We start from the raw sequence: 16,523 nt of genomic DNA, 5'->3' as shown, positions 1-16,523 counted from the left end.
GCACAGGTGATCATCAAGGGACTGTGGCTTGAATTTCTTCAAAACAAGGAGGCTCTCAAGCCCATAAAGGAGGAGATAAGAAAGACACTATGTATTGGCTTTAGACAGAGCTATTTCAGAGTGTGAGTTTGTTTCTTCGTTCTCTGCTGTCTCCAAACTTCACCTCCACAACAGCTTTTTAGCTGCAGCCAGAGTGTCAGGCTCCCAGCACAGCAGTGAGTGCTGTGGATGCTGCTTGGCATGTGAATACCCATGGCCAGTCCCCTTGGATGGCTGCCAGAGTGCTGCTGCCAACATAAGCCATAGGAAAAAAGGGTATTTTTCTCCCAGTTTCTCCTTGTGTCAGACCAGCACAGAACTTCATGGGACATGGAAAAGCATAGATCTCTACCCTCTAGGACTTTTGTCCTGCCGTATTTCAAGGATCTGTCGCAAACCATCTATGGACTGAATTCCTGCAGGCAAAAGATTTACAAGAAGCTTTCTCAATGCTAGCTTGTGTCCAAATCAGGAAGTCAGTACTAACTCCTTACATTGCAGGTGGTTTTGCTCTTGAAGGATAAAAAAGCTTTTAAGTTTGGGGGTGAATAATCATGCAGTGTCAGCATAACACTTCAGAAAGGGAAAGCTTAAGAGAGAGAAAGAAGCAGGAAGTAACTAAGTGGTCAGGCAGAGGGTGTTTGCTCTCTTCTGTGAAGTTATAACCCATCTGAAAAAAAAGGCTGAGAAAACTAGGAGTAAATGAAAGGAAAACAAGCCCTGGATGACAAGGAGGAAGATGAAATACTTGGTACATAATTATTTACAGAATTAGTATTCTCTTCTAAAGTTACAAAATGTGGTAAGCTTGGCTTACCCTGAGGCTATGGGATAAGTGGTAAAGCCATAGAAGTATCTTAGAAGTCTTCAACTGTAAGCCTTGTCAGCTTTTGGATTGCATTACTGCACACTAATGGAAGAGTGAGATGGGAAATGCAGTAATAAAAACTAGGTATCTTAAACCTTGTAAATAGGGTTTGGAAAATAAATTGGTGGCAGAATAAGGACAAAATAAAGGACAAAGTTGGGAATGAAAAATTAAACACAGGATGAAACTAAAAGTCTGTGAATATAAAAAATGCTCTAATGGGTTCACCAAGCCCTCTTTAACCAACAGGGGAGACTGAGATCAATAATGAGGCCTTCCTGGGTAAGGATATTATTTGCATTCCAGGTAGGCTGACTTGTGATTTCACAGAATGTGGAGAAGCTGACTGCATAATTTGTCATGAAAACTGTATTTACACCTTTGAAAATGAAAACTGAGCAGTGGTAGTAGGAGATAGTTCAGAATGCACATGAAAGCCTAGCCAAAACCTGCAGCCAGTCTCCCACTTCCCCAGCACCTACACTTGTACCAGTGTTGCTCCATGGCACACCCCTTCCTATTCCTTCCAGTATTTGTTTATAATGATGTGTCATCCCTGAAATGCTTTAATTCCTTTTTCAACTGTTGATATTATTGGTGTTCACAGCCTACTGTAGTAGCAAGTTTTCAAAGTTCACTACCAAATGTGTGTGCATTTTTTTAAAGTACATTCCTGTACCTGCCTAATACCTTCCTACTTGTTTTACTGAGCATCCCTTAGTTTCAGTATTGCAGGATTCAGTGAATAATTCTGCCATCACCTTACCTACCCCCTTCATGGTTTTGTAAACCTCAACCATACCCTACCTCTACAAGTCTCAGTGTTTTGCCCACTCCTGGCAAGGCAGATGGCTCATCCCTGGTTTCTTTTTGTTGTCCTTCTCTCTCTTTTCCATTGCAAACTCCTCTGCCGTCCTTCTGGAGATGGGGAGGACTGAAATATTCCTGCCCTGCAACTGTGGGTGCACCAGAGCTTTATGTAAAGGCAAAATGCCACCTTCTGCCTTTTTTCCTGCTTGTCCTGACATGACCAATACTGTATTGGTGTTTTTTGACCATCACTGCACCCTGCAGCAATCGCTTCAGAAAACTGCCTGGGTGAGTCTGAGGGATCTTCCCAGAGCTGCAGCTGCGAGTTCCAAGTTCAGTATCAAGCAGCGATGGGGTAGATGAGGATTTCCTCCAGATGCAGCATTCCTTGCCAGTTATCTACACCAAAGCTCCTCTGAGCACTTATTCTGTTTTGTGGGGCCCTTCTAGACTTTCTAAATATTAGGGTGGCACCAAAGATCTTAATACTTTTGTAAAAAAGATAGGAGGAGGGTGAGAAATGCAAGAAAGAAAGAAGTATATGAAAAGGAAAATAGAAAGGTGATTGGGGGTTGTGTTTGTGGTATTACATAGCATTTTGATATTGTCCTCACAATAGGATTTTGAATTACTTTTCTCTATAAAGGTGCATGACTGTACCATACAGTTGCAGATTCCTGTTGGTTGGATTGCTTTTATTTGCTGGTTTTCTCCCCTCTAAGATATTTTTAATTTAAGACAGTATCAATAAAAGCATCATGGAGAGATTTCTTCCACAATTCTTATAATTTAATCCATACTCATCAATAAGTAAAAGCTGTAAGTGGGGAAAAAAGAAATAAGCATCTCCAGTAATCCAATCAAGACTGCTCACAGGTACACAAGGAAGGGAAACCTCACCAGAATGCCAAGGAATAGCTAAAGAAATTCCATTAAGGAAGGGTTTGTGTCATTTAAAGTTCTCCCTACTCTTTTGATGTTGTCAGCTATTCTTACCTGGACTGTCTCACCTTTGGAAATTGATTTTGAAGAGTGACCATGAGCTCCTTTGGCAGTATCAGGTAGACTCAGCTTCAGTCTAGTTTACTGCCCATCTTCTGCAGTGTTACTGTAATTTATGTTTAATTATGACCACACCTAATTACAGGCGAGAACATGAATTTTTCCCTTACCATTCCTTAACCAAGACCTTACTTGCCCTGGTGTCTGGGTCCATGTGAGGGTCTGCCCAAGGGGATGTCCTCACCAAGTCTGAAGGGCAGTGAAGAAGAATTCTTCATTCAAAAGAGGCAGCTCTTATCCAGTTTCACAAGGAAATGATGTTTATGCTTTGCCATGTTCACACCTATGTAGCTTTCCCAGGAACTTTTGAACCTGGCGCTCAATTTCAACAGAATTAGATGGGGGTAAGGTACAGATCCCTGAGATAAGCTCCAACTGCTCTTTGAAAATAAGCAGCTGCAGAAAAGAGACCTGACAGTGTCTTCAAAGAGGAAAGGAGGCAGTGAAAGCCCTCATCTCACTGAGCAATGGAGAACTGACACCATGGAGGAACTTTAAAACAACTCCACCAAGGAAAAAATTGCAGTAGGAGATTTATCTTTCTAGACAAACATCAGTCACCTGTTAAGACACATTCGTGGGAAACTTGGTCTCCTTAATTATGGTGTGGCAGGACTTGAGTGCTACACCTGAGCTCTGCAGCTGCAGCCTGCCCTGCCACAGTTGATTTCCAAGTTGATTTAATTACAGATTTTTGCAAGAAGCCAGCCAGACTTATCCAGGGTTAGCTGGTGGCTTTTTAGGGTTCTTTTGACTGACAGATTTTACAAGGATTGATAATGTCTGTGCCTGTCACAACCAAAACGTTGTCTGTTTCCACCACACCCAAAATACATTTCTACTTCCCAAAATATGAACTGTTTTCAGTTCACAGAACTTGCACACCTAAACAATATGGCAGTTTGTCAGAAATCTGGTACATCTCCAATGTTCTCTCTTACAAAGTACTAAAGGTTCACCTGCACCTTCAGTGGATATCATCCTCAGACTTTGTAAGACAAAGTGAATTAATACCCAGGTTACAGATCACAGTACTCAGGACTGTTATAGTTGAAATCTGAGGTACAGGATTTGGTGCTTCCTGCATGTTTTGGATAAGAGAACAGTGTCAAACCACTAAAATTTCTTGTTCATCATCATCATGTACCTTTTACATCAAACTTTTAAATGAAAACACTGGAAAGGCTCCTCAGATGTAACTGATAACTATTGTTCCAAAATCAGCCTCTGAACAACTTAGCTGTCCTGCAGCTCTCCAACGCTGTGCAGACAGTACGTGCATACCCCAAGAAGATCACTTGAAAACAATGTGAAATTTTGAGGTTTTTAGTGCCCAAGCCCACACTCCTTAGGACTTGAAAATAAACTTTTGAAAGAAATAATAGTGCTTAAACCAAAAATACACCATCTTAACCTGGCTGTTAAGAATCTGGCAGACATGTAGCTCAAACATATGCAGTGGTTTGGGAAAGGCTATCAGTGATTGTGGGACATTTCCTCACTGTGAATAGTCAGTGTCCTTTTCCTGCTCTTTGTTGATGAAGAAGTCCCTCTCCCAGGTTTGACACAACTGATGCTGCAACCTGTTTTCTGACCATTACCCCTGCCAGTAAATCATTCCATGTCTCAAGAGCAAAGTTTCTTCTGCTCATATTTCAAACATTATTGTTACATACTTTTTAATAAGATGTTAGATAAGTGTATTCCAGAATTAAACCTTAAACTTTTAAATTAAACCCAGAATCTGTAAGGAGATACATGGGTGAAAACCAAGAATGCAACCCTTTTAAAGAGAATGACTACTTTCAAACCTGTGGCTGAAATTCTGAATTACAAACGTACCTGTAAATGCTTTGCTTGCATTGTCATGGTATTGGGGCCTGGCTGCTGGCAAACCAATGCTCATCTTTTCCTGAGCCCATTAAACCTGCAACTGAGTTACAGCACCCTTCTCAATTGTTCTAGTAATTGCTGATGCAGTGGTACCCTTGCTGCGTTTGCTGTTTTTTATGATCCAGACCTACACACAAATCCTAGTTCAGAGAGGTTCTTCTCATGCAACTCAAATGGTAGGCAGCAGCCCCCTTTTTGCTCTTCTCCTGTACTGAATGTGGACAACTGACAGGTTTGTAGGCTTTGAGAGATTCACCTTGCTTCTTGCAAGCCTGACAAATGTTACAGCTGCTCTAAAAAGCATTAAAAAAATTTAAAAAATAAAATAAAATAAATATAAAAAGCTCAGTCTATCAGATAAAAAGTAGCTGCTACCTTCCTTCCTGGAAGGTAGCAGAACTCATGAAGTAGGCTAGATGCCTACTGGCACTCCCTGTATGCAGAGAATAAACCACCTCTCTTAGCAAAACCCCATTTTTATTGAGTGTCCTTTAACAAACTCCTTTCCCACAACCACAACTTAACTTCCCAAGGCCTTGTCTGTTTATGTAATGCATTATCCCAAAATGAATCCAAATGCCCTCCAAAGTTCTTGAAGGGTTTTCTCTACTACAGTATTTTGGCCCAAAGCTTCCCATATATTATTCTTGGTATTCCTTGTTTTCAGTTTAACCTGTCACACCTGGGTGATGTGGCTTGGTGTGAATCCCAGCACTGGGCATCCAGAGGAAGGCAAGATCTCCATTAGGTGATGCTGCTGGAGCAGCAAAAGCATTTGCCTTGGCTCAGGAAAGGATTCCTTAAACACATTTTTCTTCCTTGTGCATTTCTGTATTGCTTTTTCTCCATTAACCTTTTCTGATGGCCCTTCAGACAATTTCAGTTCAAAACGTAAGTGACCACTCACCCTAAAACGTCCTGCTGGATGGGACTCAGCTTCATGTTGTCTACATGTTTAGCTGTGTGAAGTTTAGACAACAATACATCATGGTTTTGTTGGTTTTACACAGTAGCAGATGATGTTTAAATACTTTTTAAAGATTGTATGTCACAGAGCACAGACCCACAGGGAATGTCTCTCTCCCTGTGCAGGAGATAGATGTAACTTTTTACTTTGTTTTTCTTATTTCTTCTTTTAAATCCATCTGAAGACAGGAACAAGGTGTTCTTAGTGAAATGTTGCCTGCATTTTAAAGCCAACCTTTAATCTCGCCAGATAATTCTGCTTTGATAGATTTTTCTCCGTGCAGGGAACAACTGTGTAATTTACCTTTATTAGCGAGTTTTACAAAGTTGCACGTTTGCTAAAGCACTTTGACAGAAATAAATACCTTTGTAAACTGGAACAGTTCCTGACTAATTCTTTCGAGAGGGCTTTGCCTTCTCCCACAAACCACCTAACTCAAAACTTGGAAAAGCCCATTGCGCAGCGTCCAACCCCCTCTGGAATGCAAGTCCCTGTGCAACATGTTACAAACGAGGGAATACAACGTGTCAGGGAGTACTTGAGTGTGTTCAGGTCACCAGCTGTCTCAGGCGCTGCTTTCAGCGGCCGCGGTCTCTGGCACAGCGGGACAAGTGCGAGCACGGGGAGCTCTCCCGACAGGTTAACTCACTGCTTTCTGCGACAATCCCAGGCTTTCCTCATAGCAAAGAGGGGCCATATCGTGCTGCGGAAAATACTTACGCCCTGTCGGAAAATAGAAAAGAGCAAAGCTCCGCAGGGCCGGTTCACACGGGGGGTCTTAATTGCCACGCGCGGGTGCGCGGCCGGAGCGCCGCTCCCTCCCCGCAGTGCGGGGGCAGCTCCGGGTCCCTCCACCGCGGGCGATGAGGGGCGATAGAAGAACGATAGAAAGGCGATATAAGGGTGATAGGCGATAGAAAGGCGATATAAGGGCGATATAAAGGTGCGATAAGCATGGTCCGTGCCCACGCCCCGCCCGGTTCCCTCTCCGCGCCATGACGTCACTCCCCCTCCCCTCGCCATGACGTCACCGCGCCCCGCGCCTGCGCGCGCTCCCGCTCCCCCCCGACCCCCTGGAGCGCGCGGTGGGGGGCGTGGCCTCCGGCGCGCGTGCGCGCGCGCCCCCGAGCGCCCTCTCCCCTCCCGAACATCGTGACGGGCTTTGCGTGACGGCGCCGGGAGCGCGCGCCCGCCCTCCCGTACCGCGAGCGCCTATCGCGACCGCCTGTCGCGACTGCCGCCGCCGCTTCTCCGCCTCCTCCTCCCCCTCCCCGCGCCCGAGAGCGGAACCAGCGGCCGCGCCTGCACTCTCCCCGCCCTTCCCCCCTCCCACTATTATCCGCCCGCCCGGGAGCGCGCCCGCTGCCGCCCGCCCGGCGAGGGAGCGACCCCGCGCTGCCGCCCGCCCCGAGCGCCTCCATGGCCCCCGCGCCGCCCCGCTGAGCCCGAGCCGCCCGGCACGGAGGGGCGGGAGCGGGGCGGGGGCGCGGCGGGTGCGACACGCGCGGGGAGCGGCGGCGGCCGCGGGAGGAGGAGGAGGAGGAGGAGCAGCGGCAGGACCGGGAGCGGGGAGTCCCGGCGCGGCCGCGGGAGCCCCGTGCGGGCGGGCGGCGCCGGGAGCGGCCGGGATTTACCGTGGTGGCGGTGGGCGCTGAGCGGCGGGGGAGCAGGGCGTCCCCGGGGCCGCCGCCGCCTCTCGGGCTGAGCCCCCCCGCCCGGACCATGGCCGACGACGACGTGCTGTTCGAGGACGTGTACGAGCTCTGCGAGGTGATCGGCAAGTGAGTGCGGCGGCAGCGGGCAGGGCGGGGCGGGGCGGGGGAGCGCTGCCCGGAGCCCCCCGGGCGCGGGGATGCTCCGCCCGGACCCACCTGAGCCGCCCGCGGGGCCGTGCGGGGCGCGGGTCCCCCCAGCGCCGGTGCCCACCGTCCTCGTCACACGGGAGGCGGAAGGGGGAGAAGTGACCCCATGTTTCCTCAGCCACCATGATTAACCACCTCGCCATCGCTCTCAGCCTGGCTGCAGCAAGCGGCAACCACTTCCCACCCCTTTTCTTCTCCTCCCCCTCCCCGATATCCCATTCCTGGCACACCCATCAAGGATTGCCTATTGGGGAAAGAAGAGGGAAGATAGCGCCCTGTAGATCCACCTATTCACTGGGTGTCTGCATTTGTGCGCCAGGTGTTGGGTTTGCCTCTTCCTTGCTGCATAATAACCAGCTTGGTAGTGGCGCTCGGGTAGTGCTCGGTTTTCGTCCAGATCCATCACTCTTATCCGTGTGGAAATGGAGATGTACAAGGCAGGAGGAGTGCTTGGCCTTTTGAGTCTTATTATGCAACTGCTGTTAAACCGATGCTTGAGGCTTGTATCAAACCTGAGAGCTGAGGCAGTGGTTGGCGTTCCCGGGCTGCCTCTTTTGCGTTACCTCTCTTGGATCAAAATGACAATTCAAGTCACCAAGAAAATGCAGAGACTCCCCCAAATCAGATGGTGATAACGAATTAAACCTGAACTCCATCACCCACTTCCCCTCCCGTTATTTTTGTCACTGCTCAGTTTCAAAAGCCTTGTTTTATGTATTCGTTGTCTTTCACTTATTTTCTGTAGTTGTTTCTGTGTTGCAAAGAGATGTCACGACTGCCTAATTTTCTGTGTGCTTCTGATTGGGAAGCTGAGGTTGCTGTAGAAGCCGTAGTAGTGATCCTGTTCAGCGTGCTCAGAGTTTTTTCTTCATGACAATGGATTTTATGAGAATAACTGTTCGCTGTGTTTTGATTACAAACAAAGAATTTTCCTACATGTATTCTCTTGTCCGCTCTCTACCAATCTGCTTTTCAGTTGCTGTCTACTTTCAGAGCTAGGGCTAAAAATATTCTAGAATTAATCTTTCCTCAGGATTATACTCGAATGCTACTCTTGGCCATAGCAGGTGGCTTTGTTGTCAGCAGAAGTTTCAGCACTCAGTTCTGTTGTTTCACAAGGCATTACCACCTTGCTCTTAACACAACTTTTAAAAATATTAAGCTTAAAGGCCTTGCTTGTCATCATAAAAGGTAAGCGAGTGCTTCAGCTTGATGCTGACGAGGAGCTCCTGTGGAAGCAAAACTCTGTTATTAAACATGTTTGGAAGACAATTATTGACACACTCCTTTCACAAGTGGTTTTATGCTAACCACTGCAGATCACACACGGTTTTATTCATACCCCATTGCCATTAGAAAGAAGGTGCAGTGCTTATGCATGACCGCACACCCTTTCAGAGAACGGATGATTCACAGGGGTCCAGATGTTTGCACGTCTCCAGTGACTTTTTCTTTTGTGGGTGGCGAATTTGGAAGCGGGAGCTCAAAACCAGTGCCTTAGATATTAGCCACAGAAGTTCCACGTGAGATTTAGGTAGTATGGATAGTGTTGTGTTGTAACTAGATCCAACAGATAAATATTGAATCACAGTAGCATAATGATGCCAAGAGCACTGTAGCAAAAACAGGGTGGATCACTGAAAATAGCAGCAGTGATGGTGTGAAGGGCTGATGGCTGATTGTGATTGCTCAGGCTTTTCCACACAGATGTTATGTCAATCCTCTAAAGAAAACATTTAAGATAAATATACAGTTGCACGAGTGGTATTCCTGTTTCTTTATGGTATTACGCAGGTGAATTCCAGGGAACCAGAGGTGCAGCATCTTTGTTTAGCTTACATATTTGAGGTACCACTTTGCCTGTCTGTAAGAAACTTGAGGAAAACTGCTGTAAATCTTCTTTGAATTGCAGTGTGTGCATCTTACTGAACATCTTCCAGCGAAACATCCACTAAATGTCTGCATGCCCCTGTGGTTTGTTATTGATTGATACAGTGATGTAGTTCTTGCAAATAGCACATCTGGCCCTGATTTGCATTTTGGACACATGAAATATTAAAACATGTAATTTGGCTTTCCTAAATAGGTAATTACCACTGTCACTTAAGGTATTAAAGGGTATTTTCACAAAGGATGTGGGAAAGACATCTCTGCCTGTAAAATGAGTGTTTTAGTCAAAGTTCCCATACAATTTCCTAGAGAAATCAGGAGAGAGTTTCTTAGCGGACAATATACAGTCCAGCTTGTTGAGGCATATTCTGTTCTTTAGGATAAACTTTCAGCACTTCTAAATACAATAAACTGATAAGACTGACTTTGTGTAAACACAGTGATAACAGCTTTTGGTGAACTGGAGTGTGGAACAATTACAGTGTAATACTACATGAATGAATTGATTGGAATGACAGTGATAAACTGTTTATTATGTGACACTTAATGTGTTTAAATCCTGCAAGTCTGCTGTTTTCATTTTGAAGGGCTGCAGGTGGAAAGAAAGACCAAGAGGGACAGAGAGAAATTCTAGTTCATGTTTTCTTTGGAAAAAGAGTTAAGGGAAATCGTATTTTGAATGTATTTCCAGTATACCTTTCCATCATTGAAAGCTGTTTGGGGATACAGATTAGAAAAATCCCAATTTTTTGTTGAACTTTTTAAAGTGGCATTTATGACACTAACATTAGTCACATAGTTTGACTTTATGAGATTTGTTGTTTTAGATTCCTATCTTGTCTTCATACTTGGCTGACACAATCCTACTTAAAGCAAGAAGTAAATTGGGAATTTCTATATTAACCTTCAAAAATGTGTTAACATATGTCTGGATAAGTGATGAAAAATACAGGTGTGTCTTTGTTTTCAAACTTACTTCCAGGTAACTTTGAAGAGATTCTCCCTGTATATTGGTTGAAAAGTACACAATCCAAAATATTTAAGCCTGTTATTATGTGGATCAGACCATGTGTTTGATTGACAGGTCACAGATAATTGTACTAAGTGTGCTTCTTAATTTTTTATTAAAATTTGCATTCAAAATGCATTGAGTAGTTTATAAAACATAGCAGGTGTAAAGTTGAAACATCTTGGGTGTTCATCTGGGGTGAAAGCTCTTCTGAGTTTATCACAGGAGGCCCACATAGATTTATCAGTAGTTTCCTTTATGCCAAAGAGGGAGTGCTTGTCTTTAATAGCAGTGAATCCAGAAGACCCAAACAAGGCTTTTATGATAGTCCTTGTTATGCAAGGACCTTATTTTACATTGTGTTTCTGTACATCTTAAGATTGATGTTGGTTTATGTCAGCTTTAGAGGAGAACCAGAAAGAACGAGCTTTCTAGCAGTAGGATCAGAGGTTGCTTAAAAATTTCTCCAAATCTTTAAGTTGTACATACAGTGAGATAAAGTTGTTAAAAGTTTATTTGTGTTTAAAAGTGTTTTGGTCACAACTGAAATCATTAGTCCTGGGGTGCATTAGGGAGAGCATTGCCAGCAGTTGATCCTGCCCCTTTACTCAGCCCTGGTGAGGATCACCTGGAGTGCTGTGTCCAGTTCTGGGCTCCTCAGGACAAGAGAGACATGGAGCTCCTGGAGCAGGTCCAGTGGAGGGTGACAAAGATGATCAGGAGACTGGAGCACCTCAGTAATGAGGAAAGGCTGAGGGAGCTGGGCCTGTTCAGTCTTGAGAAGACACGACTGAGAAGGGACCTCATCAGTGTCTGTCAGTACCTGCAGGGAGGTGTCAGAGGATGGATTCAGGCTTTGCTCCGTGGTCCTGAGCAACAGGGCAAAGAGGGAATGGGCAGAAACTGATGCACAGGAAGTTCCAACTGAACATGAAGAACTTCTTTACTGTGCAGTGCCCGAGCATGGAACAGGTGTGGAGTCTCCCTTTTACTGCTTGAGCAGGAGGTTGGACCCAGTGACCCACACTGGTCCCTTCCAGCCTGACCCATTTGGTGATTCTGTTATATTAATAGTCACTTAAAATGCAAATTTTTGTTACTATCTCTTCCATTTACGGACCATATATACAATCACTGTGTGTAGTAGTGCAGTTGTTGGCATTTCTATTACCAAAGTATGATGTGATGTTTGGTACTGGTGCCTTCATAGCTCTCAGGATGTTCTCTCTGGGTTCAGGCTAATCCTATTCTGTACTGCTGCACACATGAGGATTTTAGTTTGTTTTCAGTCCTCCTTCCCCTGTGATGGGATGAATCTCTCTGCTTGGGCTCTTCCACCTAGGAAAGAGCAGTTAAAGTGCCTAGACCCTGCCGGTGTTCTCCCTTCTCCCTTCAAACTGCCAGCACTGCTGGAACACTGCGGGAGATGAGAGGGGAGGATGCAAGGTCTTGTGGCAGGAAGTGGGACAGGGAATTTTTTTGCATTAAAGTATGAAGGCTTGCATCCCATTGAAGTCAGATAAGAGGATGGTGGCTGCAATTCCCTCCTAAGCTATGATCTGGTGTTGGAGGTGCTTTAGATTTATGCCTCAGTATGGGACTGTTGAGGAAAGGGAGGACAAAGCTCGTGGATTCCTTATCCAAGAAATAATTAAAACTTTTAATAATTGTAAGTATTGTGATAGCAAAACTATCCAGAGGCATTTTGGTGGTTCCAGTGATTTTGTTTTCCATTATTGCCTCCATTTTCACTCACAGGACAGAGAGTGCTGTTGACTTTCAAATGTACCTTTTCTCTAGTACACTGTTGAAATTTTGCATTTCTTGTAAAACCAATGCAAGTAACTGATGAGTATAATTTTGACAAACCACATGAAAATTTAAAACAACTGTACTGGGTACTCACTGTTTGAAAAGTGGGGAGAGGGAAGAGAACTTCTGGGTTATGGAAAGTGATTTGTCTGGTTTACCTATGGAGTTTTTTACTGCTGTTTGAAATACTTGTGTTCTAGTTCTCAGCTCTTTTCTCTATTTCAGTGTTTGAGTAACAGATTATAATGAATATTTGATTTAAGCACGAGGTCATAATTTGCATTGCTTCAGGAAAGTAGCAGCAGATATATAGTGTATAGTTGTTAGAATATATCCTTTGCTAAATTATATTCTGCTATGGATTTTAACTGTAGTAGTGACCTGTTTCTACTTAAAAGTTCTACCTGCTTAAGAGAAGTAGCTGAACACAGAGTAGAATTAATATACCTGGTTGCAGAGTCCAACATTGTAATCAGTACTCTCTATTTGTGAGGCTTTTTCTAATGTTGTTTGGATAAACAGATGCACTCTTGTTTATATCCTTGTTCAGGAAGAATTCCTTCACAGAAGGGGTTGTTAAACATTGGAATGGGCTGCCCAGCGAGGTGGTGGAGTCACCATCTCTGGAGCTGTTCACGAAATGATGACTGGATGTGGCACTCAGTGCCATGGTCGAGTTGACAACGTGGGGATCAGTCAGAGGTTGGACTCGATGATCTTGGAGGTTTTTTCTGACCCCGAATGATTCTGTGATTCTTACAGCGTGAACAAGACAGCTGTAGTGATTGGGAAGTTGAGGCTCACTTAAGAAGGGGTTTGAAGGAGCTTGACCTAGGAAGATACAAAATGAGAAATATTGAGCAAAGTCTTTGCAAATACGTTCATGTGCTTAAACACCCAAGAGAGGGAAGCCCTCAAAGGTAAGCACAGATGAGCAAATGTGAGCAGACCAGTCCTGTGGAATTTCAGGCTGAAAATTAGAAGATTTTAGACCAATTTCCTGCTGAGATTCTGCAGCAGCTGTTTGTGAGAAGTTGTGGGATGAAAAAAACAACTTTGTCTTGAAGACTTGTGAAGATAGGAGTTTGATCCTTTTATTAAAGTAGTGTGAAACTTTGTTACCTTCAAGAATAGGGGCTAGACTTCAGGACCCAAGTGATCCCTGATAATCATTTCAATTCAAAGAAAATGCTCAAGGTGAAATGCCTGAGGCTAAAGAAATATTAGGGAAAGAAAAGTGATATGTATTTTATGTTGACAGCCACTCACTCACTTAGCCCTTTGTCTGATACAGTGGTCTTTTTTATAATCTTTTATAAGATGTCATTACAATGAAAGGTAGTCAAGCAATATTAGCCCTAATAAGATGTTTCCAATGATCAGTTTTCAGAAACTTGTAGTTCTATTGAATGTGTCATGTAAAGACTGGTGACTCCAGAATTGAGAGTGGTTATAAGTAGGTATTTTGTGCAGAGTTGTGGAGCTGATAAAAATAACTCTTGTGAATTCTCCTTTTTTCAGGAGGGAGTTTTGTCTTTTGTTTTTTAATATACAGCATGAATATGTGCATATAGAATATATTACACACGTGGCCAGAATTTTCATCCATACCTGTTAAAAAAATTAGACTTATTTCTTACAATAGTTTAATAAAGAACCCCAAGAAACCCTTTTCCTTGTGTACCTCAGAGAAGCATGTAAGAGGATACCTTGGTAAGGCCTCCAAAGCATGGGAACACAGTGCCTTGACTTCAGCATAGCTGTAAACTGAACTGTTTTAGTGTGTCAGGTTAGTAACTTCTCTTGATAAACTTCTGCTGTACTCAGTGAGTTACAGAGTTCCTTGCGAGGTGCCTGTGGGTGAAAGGAATAAGCAACAGTGCACAGCAAGCTGTGGGGTTTTTGTCACAATTGTGTTACTCTGTATTGAAGGCCCCTTTACCAGTTTCTTTTTCTGAAATGAAAACAGTGACAAAAGGTTGGAATGATTTTTGAAGCTTGACCATAAAAGATCTTTGCATTATCTTTTTTTCACTTCAGTCTGTATGAGAAACAAACGTGTCTTTTCAGAGAAATTACTAGAAAACTGTTTTGGATAAGTTTTGGACTAAAATGACTGAGGACTATTTCCTAATGTGTTCTCAAAGGATAGGAGTGAACATCCCTTGCTTAACAAGTGCTTTGGTCTTTTACTTCCATGCCTTTTTGCTAGAATAGAGTGAGAATGGGTAGCCAGAAAGTTACTACACATCTTCTCTCTATTAATTGTGCTATTCAAGGTGCAATAGGGCTGTACTTCCCTTACAGGCTGAGGATTTATCAGAATTCTTGTGTTATCAATATTCTGTCCATTTCTAAATTCATTTAGCTTTTTCAGAAATCAGTAGCCAAAACATATTATCACCACCTGAATACATTAATAATTCATGCACAGTTTCCCCCAACTTACAACGTTCATTGTCTGTGTAAGAATTAAAATTTGGAATACTTGCCTTCTACCAGGAATTCTAAATAGCATTTGGTTAAATAGATTTTCACTTGGCTCTTCCTCCTGTTTCTTTGGCTACCCACTGGCGTGTGTAATTGCTTTTCATTTTTAACTAACATCGCCATTTCTTTTTCTGGGTAGTGCACACATAAGTAGTTATTCCTAGCATGTAATATCGAGTAAATTTCCTGGGATATATAAACTAAGAAAGCTGTAAAAAACTTGCTTCTGAGCAAAAAATTTTAGAAGTAAAGGCTGGAGTGTAAATCCTATATGGGCATTTACACTGGTTCAAAATGTGTTCAGTTCAGCTGTTTAGGAAGCACTTTAAGGTAAGTTGCAAAACTAGTTTTATCTCATCAGTGTCAGTTCTGCTGCAGTTGAGATTGAGAAACACTTAGAATTTTAAAGGGTGCCTTTCCTAGGGAACACATGATTCTTGTGTGACTCGTGACTTCATTTCAATTCAGTTACCAGAGTTTGGAAGGTAGTTCACAACTGGAAATTGTTTGATCCAAAGATCTCTAGGATTAAGGAAAAAAGTCTTAGATATAGTGAAGTTGAGGGTTCCCGGGTCCAGTGGCTTTAACATACTCAGAACTTAATGAGGTCTTTCTCTAGATGTCTTCTTATGTGGGTCTGTAAAGCAAACATTTTACTTTTGTGCCTTAAGTATTTGTTGTCTCAATATTAGAGGTGTTGTCTTAAACAAACAAGCAACAAAACCAAACAAACAAAAAAACCCACACAACCTCCCCCCCCCCAAAAAAAAAAAAAAAGACTTAGACCATATCCCCTAAAAGAAAGTTAAACATGTTCTGGTCATCTGATCAGAACTGAGGCATGTTCCTCTATCTTCTTTATTCTCCCACTTTAATTTTGGGGGGAGTATCTGTGAGCAAAACCTTTAGCTGGATTCTTGATGTTCTTGCTTAGAGTTCCAGCCAAAAGGGTCTGCTATTGCTTTACTTTTCTCCTGCTCCAGGGAAATCCTCCAGCTGTTGCTGCAAATGGAGTTGTCAGCTTCTTTTTTTGTTGGCTCCAGATATTGTTCCTGATACTGAACAGAGAGGAGCAGTTCTGAACAGTGGGCAAGAACTAATTTGCACTCCATTAGAGGGATCTATAGACCTGTAGATGGAAGGGACAGTGAAGAAGCAAGTGAGGTAATCTTATCTCCCTTCTTCCCACCTCCACACCCATCTTACTGTTTAGGAAAAGGTGATGCTGAACGTGGGGGTGAGGGTAACCTGTGAAGATAACAAATATTTATGGAATTGTGTGTTTCAGCGATGGGATCTTTCCTGTATCAGTACTGATCTGAACTAGTAACTTTACCTGGAACAGAGCAGATCTTTGTGGAGCTCTTGATGTTTTCCAGGGTTGTACTTGAATCCATCAGGACCAGACAGGTTAAGTTTAGGTGGACCTAGAGAAGACACCTGTGGTCAGGGCTGATCTGGCTGCATGCAGAGCAGGGAACCAGGGTGGGAATGAGGTGAAATCCTTCATCTCTGTAATCCTGCAGCCTCTTTGAGTATATTATGATCCCTGAAGAGAGCTGTGTCAGTTGTAGCTGGTCTGTGGATTCTGTAATGTGGCAGTAGGAGTGTGTGAGGGCAGCTTTGCCAGGGGAGCAGAATCAAGGTCTGCAGAAAAGGAGGTGTTGCTCTTTCTGTGCTTCTGTGCCCCAAGTGATCCACCCTTCCTCTGTGCCAGCTTTAGCTTTCAGCTGATCTGTATAACCCTGGTGCAATACCAAAAATACTCACTTGCTGGGTGGGTTATTCTGCTATTTTCCCCAGCTTGGCCAGACTTAGAAT

At 43.7% G+C, this 16,523-nt stretch overlaps 1 protein-coding gene across 10 annotated transcripts in view; it reads left to right on the top strand.

Annotated features, from left to right (window-relative positions):
* Positions 1-6,791: 6,791 nt before the first annotated feature.
* CASK (calcium/calmodulin dependent serine protein kinase) overlaps positions 6,792-16,523 on the top strand; it is a 194,723-nt gene continuing 184,991 nt past the window's right edge. For 5 of the 10 annotated variants that reach the window (XM_071565719.1, XM_071565657.1, XM_071565709.1 and 2 more), the window contains exon 1: positions 6,794-7,420. In XM_071565719.1, the coding sequence (XP_071421820.1) occupies positions 7,362-7,420 (59 nt within the window). In that variant the 5' untranslated portion in view covers positions 6,794-7,361. Of the gene's footprint in view, positions 7,421-16,523 lie in introns of all 10 variants that reach the window. The other 5 variants (XM_071565695.1, XM_071565649.1, XM_071565674.1 and 2 more) reach the window with 3 other exon arrangements.

The sequence above is a fragment of the Pithys albifrons genome, chromosome 1, assembly GCF_047495875.1.
Source record: "Pithys albifrons albifrons isolate INPA30051 chromosome 1, PitAlb_v1, whole genome shotgun sequence".
NCBI lineage: Eukaryota > Metazoa > Chordata > Aves > Passeriformes > Thamnophilidae > Pithys > Pithys albifrons.
This window is presented reverse-complemented; position numbering and strand designations above follow the sequence as displayed.